We start from the raw sequence: 12,945 nt of genomic DNA on the forward strand, positions 1-12,945 counted from the left end.
CCAACACACACACACACAAAAACAACACCAGTCCTCTCCGCTTTGAAGATATAATATTCTCTTCAAACACATAAGCAGGAACAAAATGTTCTCCTGTAAGCACATCATCTTAGGCTTGATTAGGTACCTTTATCAGTCATCTTGCTATTAATCTTAAAATTCATAATGTTGCCACATGGACAGCCCTAAATTTAGGAACTATCCCTGTTCCTCTTGGATGCTGATACATGGTAAAACAATAGAAAAGCCTGGGAACGGCAGTGCAGAGCACATTGGTTTACAAGAAGGACTCTGGGGCAGAGGTAGTGATGGGAGCTCAGCTGCTGCTCTGTGTCTGACAGGACCAGCAGCGGGACTGGGATCCCACTGGGGATTATTAGCCCACGGCCCTATATTTGAAGTAAATGAATATAACAGTGGCCACTGGGTCCCCTAGGACAAAGCTAGATGCCCATCCCTCTTCATCAGGGGACAGTAGAAGGCCTGAGGAACCATTATCACTTCTAGCCTGGCAAACAGTCATGGCCTCCCAGTCTCCTGAGGTGTACGGTCCACATCTCACAACTTTTGGGCCCAAGGAATTTGGTATTCAGCCTGCAATAGCAGGAAGAAAAGCTATCACTGGACAAGGGCAGGATCAAGAACGTGCTGTGCCATCCCTGAAGGGGAAGACAGCAGCAAATTGACCAGCTGTATGGTATCTTTGAAGAGATTAGGAGGTCTTATGGTGAATAAATGTTAAAAGGATCCCAAATTGACCTAGCCATTATTTACATCCTAAGAAAGAAGCCAAGAAAGCTCTTTACACAGTTTATGTTCAATGTTGATTAAATTTTATTAATCAGTAAGTAGAGCATCAATATCAGTACCATCCTTAGTTTGGTGAGGAGGGGACCGAGTACTTTGAGTCACCTAGAAAAGCACAGTGACATCATGGGGGAACCAGCTTGTGCTCAGTTGTCCTTCATTGCTACCTAAATTTCTCTGGATTAACACTGATCCCCGTGAAATGATAACCCACTCCACCTGCAGGAACTAAGAACGGTTTGAGCTGTGCCAGTTTCCTTGACCCGTATATCGTAATTTGGATAACTCTTCCTTATCAACTAATGGCTGAGGCGGTGGTGGTGGTGAGGAGAGGACACATGTTCCACTGTAGTATAATGGCTGCTCAGCTGCCTGATTACGTGTAACACCTTATTAAATGATATTATGGCATATGGGAAATCAAGTAGATGAGGAGAATATTACAGCAATCTAACTGCTGACGCTCTTACAGTACTCTTAAAGTGCTGGTTGTCATTAAAGCATTCCATATGGTTTCCCAAGCTGAACTAAAAAAAAACAGAGCAGACCTAGATTTTGACACATGAACAATCTCACAGCAGATACAGCTCAGGGTCATAGGGCAGTAGAGCAGTGCCTGTGGTGCCCAACCTGTGCCTGTAACGTAAAGAGCACAGTGTAAGTGAGGAGGAGACGGCGCACAAAGACCAGAAAGACATGGTGGACAGATGTGGACTTGCTGGGACTGCTGAGTCCAGCGTAAGCCGGTCCTGAACTACCGGTCTGTTGGGCCTGTTGATACTCCTCCCGTGCGGAAGCGTGACCGCCTTGCTGTGCTCTCCAGCTGTCAGAAACCTCTGCACAGACCCTGAACCTCTGCCTCTGTACAATAACAGGCTCTGGCAGTCTTGCTACATCTCCTTGTCAGAGCACCGGTCTCCTTGCCTCCACACACACAGCGGTGGCTGCTGGTGTCCTCTCCCTTCATTTCCCACCCGCAGATACTCTCAGGCACCCTATCTCTTGCCGCCACGTTTGCTGGCCCCCTGCAACGCCACCGGTGAAGGAAGGAATCAACTCTGCCTTTTTTTTTGTAATTACATTTATCTATTTTTTCCCAGATGTCTCAGGAGATCATTTTCCCTTGTCTGCCCTTGACTACAGCAAATTCAATAAAATTAATAGTGATTTATTAGCGCCCGAATGCTTTTGCTACACTACAGCTTTCGCGAGCAAAATTACCCCCTTCTTCTCAGGAAATCTGTTATGTGTGAATGCCCATTTATATACATTGTGGATGTTATATGTGTTATAGGAGTCACACGTGTTATGGGTGTTATATGTGTTATAGGTGTTATATGTGTTATGGGTGTTATATGTGTTATGGGTGTTATATGTGATATGGATGTTATAGGTGTTATATGTGATATGGATGTTATATGTTATAGATGTGTTAAGTGTTATAGGTGTTATAGATGTTTTACACGTTCTGTACATGCTATATACGTTATGTACAATATACGTTATGTATAACACGCTACACGCCACGCACACGGCGGGGCGGGCTGTGCAGGGCCAGCCTCGCCCCAGCCCTCCCTGAGGGGAGCCGCCGGGCGGGTAACAGCCGCGCGTGACGTCACGGAGCCCCCCGCCCCGCCCGCCGGCCGGGCCGTGTGGAGCCGCGCACCTTTTGCACGAGTCCCGCTCGCCGCGGGGCGGGGCCGGCGGCGCGGGGGGGGCGTGGCCGAGGCGTCGCCGCCAATGGGCTCTCCCGGCGCGGGGGGGACGTCACGCGGCGCCCCGCCCTCCCACCACTCCCCTTACGAGGCGCGGCGGGCGGGGCGGGGCCGGCCCGTCTCGAGGCGGCGCCGGCCAATGGCGGGCGAGGCGGGCGGCGGGGGCGGGAGTGGGCGTCGCCGCCAGCCAATGGGGAGCGGGCGGGGGGGCGTGGCCGGGCCGGCTCGGGTTCCGTGTGGAAAGAGTGAGGGGGCTCGGGTGCAAAGTTTGCTCGCCCGGCGCCGCGGCAGGGAGCGGCGGCGGGGCCGGGGCCGGGGCCGCGCTCGGGGCCGGGGCCGGGTTGGGCCGCGCCGGGCTCCGCGCTCCGCGTCCTCCCCTCGGGGCCGGGAGCCCCGCGGCGCGGCGGGATGGCGGCGGCGGCGGTGTCGGTGTCGGTGTCGGGGGAGCGGCGGCGGCGGCGGTGGTGGTGGCAGCAGCGTCGCGCGCGGCTGCTGTGCATGCTGGGGCTCACCTTCCTCTTCTTCGTGGTGGAGGTGGCGGTGAGCCGGCTGACGGCGTCGCTGGCCATGCTGTCCGACTCCTTCCACATGCTGTCCGACGTCATGGCGCTGGTGGTGGCGCTGGTGGCCGTGCGCTTCGCCCAGCGCACCCGCGCCACCAAGAAGAACACCTTCGGCTGGGTGCGCGCCGAGGTGATGGGCGCCCTGGTCAACGCCGTCTTCCTCACCGCCCTCTGCTTCACCATCCTGCTGGAGGCCATCGAGCGCTTCACCGAGCCCCACGAGATCCAGCAGCCGCTGGTGGTCATCGCCGTGGGGGTGGCGGGGCTGGTGGTCAACCTGCTGGGGCTCTGCCTCTTCAACCACCACGGCGCCGGCGGCCACGGCCATGCCCACGGCCACGGCCACTCGCACGGCGGCGGCCGGCACCCCCGGCTGGGTGGCGGAGCCAAGCCCGAGCAGCCCCCGGGGGACGGCGAGGCCGCGCTGCACCGGGAGGAGACCAGCACCTTGGTGGAGAACTGCAGCAGCTCCAACGGGGTCGGCCAGGAGAAGCTGGGTAAGCCCCCGGGGGGGAAGGCGGCGTGAGGGTGGCGGTGGGTGTCCCGGTGGGTGTCCCCATGCCCCCCGGCACAAGCTCCGTGGGGACCACCCATCTGTCCCCATGGGAAGGGGCAGCGAGCAGTGGCTGCCCTACCCAAAACCTTCTCCCCGGGCGCTAAAAGGAGCGCCTCGCATCGTGCCGTTGTCGTGTGGACAGGTGAGAGCGTGAAGGAGCCTCAGGGTGAAGCGGTCTCCCCTGGGAGAGGCTGGGGCTGGCCATGAGGGCACACAGTGGGTGCTTTTTGCCTAGCGACTCCAGCTGTCACACGATGTTGCCCTGACGCCTTCCGAACTGGCCACGCATCAGCCCCAGTGCAGCTCAGCACCGTGCTCCTGACAGCCAGACCCCTCCGCGGGGTTGCTTCCGAGCTGCCCGAGGGGCTCTCTCCCTCGGGACGCAGCACACTGAAGCACGCTCTCTTGTGTGGTGTTGTACTTCTTGGTGACATGCATGTTGGAAGGAGAAATTCTTGGAAATTGCCAGCCAGACCTGGGGAAGTGGTGCGATAGGTGCTGAATGCAGAGCTGGTGTCAGGGCACACACATGGTTCTTGGAGTTAGTTTCCTTCAGCTGTCCATAGCGGGCAGCTTCCCCCTCCCTTGTGTGCAGAGCAAAAAATTAAAGCTTCCCTTCCCAATGCTGACTAAACTGCCTTTTTTGTGGGAGGGAGTTCCTTGGGTTGTTGTTTTTAACAGCTGTAGAAGCCTGGGTGCTTTATGTGGAAGTCACTTGGTCTAAGCCAAGTCCTGTGTGCGTTTGCCACTTCTCAGCCTTAGTCGTGTGGCATCCCAGTGACAGGGAGGAAAGGGTTTCAGTCCTCAGATCCGCGTCCCTCCTTTATTTCCAGGGCAGCGTCAGGACACCGCCGGTTTAGCTTACACTGAGCTTTCTTCCTTGGAGTGAACTTTGCTACAGTTTCGGTATTTCTGATGTTCCAGTCCACATGTGAGAAACTTGCAGTTTCTCTGTTTATTTCTCTTTTCCTTCTTTTTATTCTCTAGCGTTCTGCTGGTTTAGAAAAGATAGGTTTTACAAGAGGATAGGAAAGTTCCCCTGAATGCATTACACTATTTTCTTGACCACATAATAAGCTCTTAATGTTGTGTTAGTCCCAACAAAGGTATCTTAATAATTAGTTCCAAACAATGTAAATCTCATTTAGCCATTGATCTAATTGATATCTTGGCTTTGTTGAAACATAAATTGTGCTTTTAGCTACCTTCTTGCCTGGTTGTAGGCTAAGAGATTGACTTGTAGCGCAGATTAAAATGCGTCCTGTTTTTGGGGTAGCGTGTCCGGAACGTCCCGTGGATGTCCTGGCAACAAAAGGTAATTGGTTGTGGGTGCTTAGGAAGTAATGGGGCATAATTTTGGTCACAGAGAAACTTTAAAGTGAGTTTATGTTTCCTGCTCTGCCATGTCATGGTTATGCAATGGCTGGGGTTATTCACCGCTGCCCCGGGGACGAGTTAGCGGTGAGGGGTGCTGTGCCTGCCTCTGCTGGAGCTGGGGCGGGGTGGACCCTCCTCTCCCGGGGCTGACCTGGAAACCTAGCGATAGCCTTAGGGGCCGGGCTTGCGCGGGTACAGGTAGATTAAAATGAATCAAAATCCAAATTGGCACATTTAGCCATTTCCCCTTAAAAAGACTGGTGCTTTCTGGAGCCACGCTTCCCGTTTTCTGCCCCTTGTGGATGACGCTGCCGACTCTCCAGATCTCCTTGGGTCGCAGCACTTCCAGGAGAGGGCCTCTCCTTGCTCACATTGTGGACACCGAGGTCTGAACTCTGTAACCTGAGCTGTTTTCCTCTAATTTATTAATTTATCTGGAAAACTGCTGGCCTCAGGAACATTTCCATACTTAGTAACTTTTCTAAGTTGTGTGCAAAATGTAGCTGGAGCCTGAGACGATGTGTGGAGCCCAACATAACAAGCCTGGGGCTCGGGACTGCCCTGCTCAGTCCCTGTAGGAGCCTACCTCCTCTCTGGGGAGGAGAGAGCCTGCAGACACTTTTATGATGGCAGAATTACAGTCATGAGAGCAGAGTGGCAGAAGCCGGAGGTGATACTAACATGTTAATGTTTACAAAGCTCTGAACTGAATGACCATGGAAGCAGTAAGCGCTCCTCGTTGTACTTGGTCAGGCCCGTGGCCAATGCTCGTTACATTTCTTTGACACTGAGAGTTTGCTGTCCAAAGATCTCCTGAAGAAGCACGAGAGGTCCAACTTGTACACTGATTTCAGTTGTGAAGTTTGCAAAATGTATTTTTTTTCCCCCCAAATTTCATGCTACCTCTTCGTAATGGGACCTTTGCTCTAATAGAGCTAGTGAGGTGTGGTGCAGTGGCAATATCACAGCTGATTTTGACAAAGGAGGGCACTAAAATGTTCATTTGCTAATTACGTGGTTTGTGACGTGTGGCTTTGGGCATCAGCAGCTATATGCCACTCAACAGCTATACGTTGCTTGAAAAAAAGTACTGAAAATGTGTTTTCAGGTACACCAGAATACAAATAACGCTAGTTCGTAGCCTCTGAGAATGTAAGTGGTAGCGTATAGTATCCTGGAGTTAATGCTGCTGATAAATTCTGCCTTTTAGACCTAAAAGCTCAGCTCGTTGTATCTCACAGTTCGGCTGGCTGCATGCACCATCTCAGGGAAGCTCCCTCTTCCTTGGCTTCAGAAGTCTTTTGGAAATGAACCACTCAACCTGAAAAGAAAAGAAGTGACTATGAAGCAGTATCCATACTGCTTTTGAGCTTCTGGCCTCATAAAATGTGATTTCAAATAGAAATGCATTCCTATGGTTCAAGAGAGATTTTAGTAACGTAATTCTCAGCCAGTATTCTCCTGGCTTTTCAGAAGAGGAAGCAAATACCAGTTAGTTAGCTACTGAACCAGCTTGTATGTATGTGCTCTGCAAGTCTGCGTGTGGTTTAAGAAACAAACAGTGATGGTTAAACAACTGGAAAATGTGAAAACAGCCTTTGGTAAAACAAATTAAAACGCATTCAGCTTCATACTTGGCCACTCGACATCTTTAAACGCTGTGTACGAGCGATTACCTTTGAGACCGTAGATTGCTTATTGGAACAACTGAACGTTTCTCAGCCAGGGGAAACGTTGCTGAATGTTTTGGGTTGAGATGCTTGTTTTTTGGGGCAAGCTTCTCATTGGTTCCTGTTTTATACAGAACTGTGGTAACGTGTGGTGTGGGACCATGTGCCTAATCGTTGCGCTGCTTTCTTGTCAGGTGATGTGAAAGACGACGCGGCTGACCTACAAGTGAATGGGAATGCTGGCCATTATCCTCTGGACGTAGAGGAGGTTGAAGAAGACTCCAGCGCGCAGCTTAACATGCGTGGAGTATTTCTGCATGTTTTTGGAGATGCCTTAGGTTCGGTAATTGTGGTAGTGAATGCCTTGCTCTTCTACAGCTTGTGGAATCCGTGCCCCAAAGATGGGCCCTGCTTTAATCCCTGCGTCAATAACCACTGCATGGAGAACGCTACCCTAGCCCCAACACTTGGCAGAGCCAACAAGTCTGAGCAGGAGAGCGTTACGGTGGCTGGGCCCTGCTGGTTGCTGTACTTAGATCCCGTCCTTTGTTTGATTATGGTTTGCATACTCCTTTACACAACCTACCCGTTACTGAGGGAGTCGGCCCTTATACTTCTGCAGACTGTTCCCAAACAAATAGATGTGCATTCTTTGAACTCAAAGCTACGCACCCTCGAAGGAGTCGAAGCAGTCCACGAATTACACATCTGGCAGCTGGCGGGGAGCCGGATCATCGGCACTGCTCACATCAAGTGTCCCGACCCTTCCACCTACATGATGGTGGCAAAGCGCATCAAGGAGATCTTTCACGATGAAGGGATCCACGCGACGACCATTCAGCCCGAGTTTGCCAGCGTTGGCTCCGAATCAGGGAGAGGGAAATGCGAGTTTCCTTGCAGAACTCAGTGTGCTTTGAAGCAGTGCTGCGGAGCAGTGGAAGACAGTACGGGAAAGAAGACAGAAAAATCTTCCTCGCTTAGTATTTCTTGCTCAGAGGTTGTCATTGAATTCCCGCATAACAAAACCAGAAGGACTAAATCGGAGAGCGTTCCTTCAGTGAAGCTAGAGGCAAACACCGATCAAAACGAGCAGTTTGAGTCGTCGTTGTAACTCCCGGGGTGCTGCTGCCTGAGTGGTGGTGACTTTGACAACAGCTGCGTTGCAGGAGGAAGAGGCAGATGTTGGAGATGCAATTTTGCCAAGTAGTGTAATTGCTGAAGTCCTTGTTCTCGTCATACTGCTAAACCTAGAATGCTTGTTTCAAAGAACATAATGTCACTGTCATGATACAATATTTGTGCTGGCTTTGTACTGAGACAGACAGAAAGTGCACCGATGCTGTAACAACGTCAGAAAACCAGTTCCAGCATTTCAGCCGAGACACTTTTTGTTGTTCTTCAAACTACTTTTTTCTTTCCAGCGAAAAGGTATCTGAGGGATAAGCATATAGGAACTCGATTGTATTGCAAATTTCTTGGACCTGCTCTTTCCTTTAATATTTGATTTGTAGATATTTTAATATATTGTTTATTTAGAAGCCCTAAGGAAACCAAAGTTGATAGAACGTTTTTAAAGATATAACTACTTAAAACTGGAAACCACTTTGTCAGTTTCACATATTTTTCTTAAACCTATATAATAAAAAAATGTGAAGGTTTTTCTAACGAATTTATCGTATAGCATATTTTAAAGGAAGCATCATATGATCATTAGAAGCTGTCCCCGGCTTTTCTGGTAAGGTAGCGAGGTAAAGAAAATAACTGCCTGTGACAGTATCAGATGTGAAAGGGTTTTTATCGAAATGGAAGTTCAAGCTACTGTATACTGCTCTGTGATCAAGACGTGAGACTGGCAGATAAAGTAACGCATACTTCAATATTTTATGTATTTTCTGGTGTTTTTCATTATTTCCATGTTGTGTCTCATCATAGAAGTCCTCGAGCTTAAAGAATATTTGACTCAGTGCTAGGAATGAAGAGCTGGGGCTTCAACTTTAACTGATGCTCCACTGGTAATAAAGAATTCCTTGGTTATGTCAATAAGAGCTCTGTGGGGGGAAAGTTTGTCAAGCACTGACAGTGTAATTCATGTTTTTCAAAAGCAATGATGGTCGCCTCCGTGCGAAGTGACTCGGCGATGCGTTTTGCTGGTCGTTGAGTGTCTGTGAGCACCTGCAGTGACTGCAGTCCCCGTCTCCGCCGCACCCTCGGGAGCGTCCCACTGACTTCTGCTGAAGTGTCTGGGGGAGTGGGATTTCACTCACTGTGTTTCACCTTCTGAGACGTGTATCACGAATTTTCACTTGCAGGTATCTGATTCTATGGTTTAAGATGTTAAATCAGTTAACTGACAACTGGCTCTAACGAAGCTGTTACAGTGTGCTGCCAACTTACACCTTAACAGAAGAGAAGCTGGCCCGTGGACTGGGAGTTTGGCAGAGACTGAATGAGAGCTGAAGAGGAAAGGAATCCGGGCTAAAACCCTGACCCTTCTGATCCACCTGGAAGCTGTGTGTGGGAAATAATGGCTTGTGATGAATTGACTGCTCCCGTGCTCCAAACTGGAAAGCAGCTCACTTCTTCCACTGTTTGCTGTATGACTCTGGACATGTCAGATAAACACTCTGCCTCAGTTTCCCCGTCCTACAATGGGGATAATACCTACCTCACAGGGGTGTTGTGAGGCTTAACTCTTGCGTGAGGAACACTGAGATCTGTTACTGGAGGGCGCTGGAAGGAGTACGAGATACTAAATTACTTTGTGTTTACTCCTGCAAATGTATTGCAATACCTTGGCACAACAGAGGGAACTGAGGATAGTCTTGGCCTTACAAAATTCTTTGATGCTGTGGTTTTCAGGTTTTCAACAGTATTTAAATGTAGATTTTTTTAAAAGAATGTTTTGCTAGTGAAGGGAATGTAGCTTTGCCTCCAGATACAGAACACCTTGCTAGTTTGCATTTCTACTGCGCGTCTTGTATGATAACTGCTCACACGTAGTTCAGAAGAGCCTGCTGCTCATCGCACCCGGGTTGTGCCAGTAGTCTTACCGAACTTCTCAGCAGAGCACTGCAGTCAACTCTCGATTATCCATGGGTGGGTTACCGGTGTTGTGTGGTACCCGCGCGGGCTGCCCGGCCTCGCTCCCTGCACCTTGGCCAAGCACCGGGCGCCAAGGCGGAGGAGTAGCGGGGCTGAGCCCTGTGGTGCTTGGCCCCAGAGGGCTCTTGGGGGCTTGGTTAGCTCGGGGCTGGTGCCTTTGGGGTGCCCCCCACCTCTTTCTGGGGAAGTGCATCCGCGGGGTGCGCAACTGCATCCCCTCGGCCCAGCGCTGTGCCCCGCTGGTGTCAGCATCGTGGGGCCGCTTCCGTGGTCACGCTGGTTGTACAGTCTCCTGAACTGACTTAAATGTGCTAATACGCTATTTATACCTGGGTTTGTTTTGTCTGGGTTACCTTAACGCTTTCTCCTGTTACCTGTATATGATCTAGAGTTGACTGTTAACTGAGATCCTGTATGAGACTACGTTTGCAAAATATGCTACCACTGCTAGTATCCTACAAAGTATTATCCAAGTAAATTTTGAAACGAACAAAGTACTATTTTTTTTTTTTTTTGAAATGTGTCCTTGCTTTTTATGGTAAACTTTCACTAATTATTTTGCTTGCTAGTTTAAAGTTGGTCTCAGTCATTAGTATGAATTTTTGAGGTCCTGCTGTATATCACTAACGCGCCATATAAATACTACTGCTCTTTAGTTTATTTAAAAAAAAAAAAAAATCACCAAAAATCCCCATTGTAGCACTGACAAGCCTGAGTTACTTCTCTCCTGTTGCTTTTACAGAAAGAGAGCAACCCTTAAGTCGTGGCGGTTGCCACCATTGGCTGACAGTCTCTGTAAATGCATCTGCGTAGCTGGAATTGTGCTCACTAATTCCACTGTAACTATTTAATCTTTTTTTGTGCCAGAAGTCATATTTTTCTATTACTGTGTCCATTGCAGGCAATGGCTAGCTGAAAAGACAAGAAGCTCTCCCCCGCGTTACTTTTATTATCGGGACAGGATACGAATGTGATGATGGTGATGAGGGGGCAGAAGGGGGAGCCGTGCGGCCTCTTTGTCCTGCGGCGTGCTGCGAGCAGGACCAGCACCAGCTGGTGTTAACGAGGCCCTCCAGTCTCTCCAGCCCTCAGTGGTCAATTCACCGAAGGCATATAGTCAGGTCAGGTGGCTGTGCAGCAGCAGGAACGCAATTTTGGGGTTCGTCCTGGCTGTATTTGACCCAGCCTCAGCCTCCTACCTTGCAGTGCAGCTTGATTTTTTTTCACCTGACCTGTCTGTGGTTACACAGACCGGCTTCATCCCGAAGATCGTGGTTCCAGCATACCAGGAGCATTCAAAACCACTGCGCAATCTGTCTTTTTTTTTTTCTTTTTTTTTTTTTTTCTTTTTTCCACAAAGCATGAAACTAGCGAATCTCATGTGAGTGAACACTGCAGCGGTGGGGAGCTGATTGTATTGTGTATCACATTCCTGAATTTTTAAAATAAAAAGAAACGGAACGCTGATTTTAAGGCAAAATCGGTTTGTATTTCGGTGTCTGGATTGTTTGTGCTTCTGATTAAATGTCTCAGAGATGTGCCAAACGTGGCTGGGTGAAAGATTTTGTGTTTAGTTCATATCTCATCCGGAAACCTGCTGCTGGGGGGGCAGAACTAATTGGGGCGCTCACTGCGCTCGTCGCAGTTCACTGAAACTCGCTCTTTTCAGCAGAGTAACTCGTGTCTGCGGAGCTCCTTATCGCTTTGGGCTCGATGGCTTTCAGTGTCCACTCTAGGCTTTTGGTAATATCTCTTATTGCTGCCTCACGGTATTCAGCACGGATGCACACGTAGTTATGTAAAAAGCAAGACTAGCTCCAACTTGCGGCTCCCCAAAAGTCATGGCAAGGGCTCAGTCCTGCGAATTTCTGCTTTCATGAATCGTTTCATCGGGCTGACGAGTAGTTACTTGCATGCGAGGAATTACTCGCAGGACTGAGTCCAAAGCTGCTGCCGGTGCAGCCTGTCTCTTGGAGAACGGCTGGAAGTTACTGGATTATATGGGTGTTTTACAATCAGGAGCATTTTGGTGTTTCTAAAGGTACCGAACTCACTTCATTTTAACTTCCAGGGTTATGGCAGGGATTACTCCTTTCGCCCACTCTCCCAAAGGAGAAGCCCACCGAGCATCCCACGGCCGGTTAACAAGTTGAGCCAAAATGATGCTGCTCTGTGCTCCTGCCGTCCGGCCGTCTGGGTTTATGAAATGCCAAGTGCTCGGGTTTGGGGAGGAGGGATAAAGATTCCTGCCATTCTCCTTCCCCTGCCCCCCTTGGGCTGCACCTTCTAATCTCTTCAGCTATGGAGAGCCGGGGGCCGAGGGGGCGAGGCGTGCAGCTGGATGGCCCGGGATCCGCGCGGGGAGCACTGCCAACTATTTTTAAAAGCAGATAAATAGGCTCGAACTATTTTAGCTCCATAGCAAGGCATCGGCTACTCCCTTTTCAGATATGTGTTTTAGTTGTACGGCTCTGTATTAGTTTTGGCTTTTTCCTTGCCGGATAGGAAGAGGCAGATGCTCCGTCTGCCTGAGCTAAAGGCAGGCTTGACAATTCTCCAAATCAAATGTAGCTCTGCTGATAACGGGAGGTCTGATTCCCTCTGACCTTTGCTCTGTGCTGCTACCTGCCTCCGAGGTGCAGCACCGTGTTTTAGCAGGCTCACGTTCAGATTTTTTCGCATTTGCCACGTTATCTCCGTGGTTTAAGAGCAAAACCACACTACTGAAAAATACATTTCATGTCTCCCCAAAGCACGTGGGATTAATTTTGCTTTTTTTTTTTTTTTTTTCATGTCCTGGATCTTGTTTCAGAACAATGCTGAAATATAATTGGCGTAGCCAGATTTCATTGCTGAAATTGCATTTTGGCTTCCTTTTAAATAAATGCTAATGTTATAACTTTTTTTTTTTTTTTTCATGAAGTACTGAAAGTCCTGAGCAAATACATGGAGCTCTTGAATGTCAAGTACTGTTAGCTGGGATTTCCTCCTTAGCTCAGTCCTTAGGAAGAAATTGAGAAGTCGCAGTGCGCTTTCACGCTCACCCGGAATCTCAGAAGCAAGTATGAGGAGGAGAGGAGTTAAAACACGGGCTGTCAGGTGGTGCCCTCCGACCGTCTGGACTCCAGCTGCGATTACACAAATAGTTGCTGAGT

General features: G+C 49.6%; 1 protein-coding gene across 1 annotated transcript; it reads left to right on the forward strand.

Moving 5' to 3' along the window:
- The first annotated feature begins 2,808 nt into the window (after positions 1–2,808).
- Positions 2,809–11,389, forward strand: SLC30A1 (solute carrier family 30 member 1). The gene is made up of 2 exons (XM_082757936.1): positions 2,809–3,582; positions 6,883–11,389. The coding sequence occupies exons 1-2, from the start codon at positions 2,931–2,933 to the stop codon at positions 7,797–7,799; spliced, it is 1,569 nt and encodes a 522-aa protein (XP_082614062.1). The 5' UTR covers positions 2,809–2,930; the 3' UTR covers positions 7,800–11,389.
- The last annotated feature ends 1,556 nt before the right edge of the window (positions 11,390–12,945 follow it).

Source organism: Aythya marila (genome assembly GCF_965140915.1).
Source record: "Aythya marila genome assembly, chromosome: 3".
NCBI classification, from domain to species: Eukaryota; Metazoa; Chordata; class Aves; order Anseriformes; family Anatidae; genus Aythya; species Aythya marila.

Excerpts from the sequence above, each read along its gene's own strand:
- SLC30A1 (XM_082757936.1), top strand. The coding sequence starts at position 2,931 with ATGGCGGCGGCGGCGGTGTCGGTGTCGGTGTCGGGGGAGCGGCGGCGG. Across the intron at positions 3,583-6,882 it reads GGTCGGCCAGGAGAAGCTGG|GTGATGTGAAAGACGACGCG; the intron begins GTAAGCCCCCGG and ends CTTTCTTGTCAG.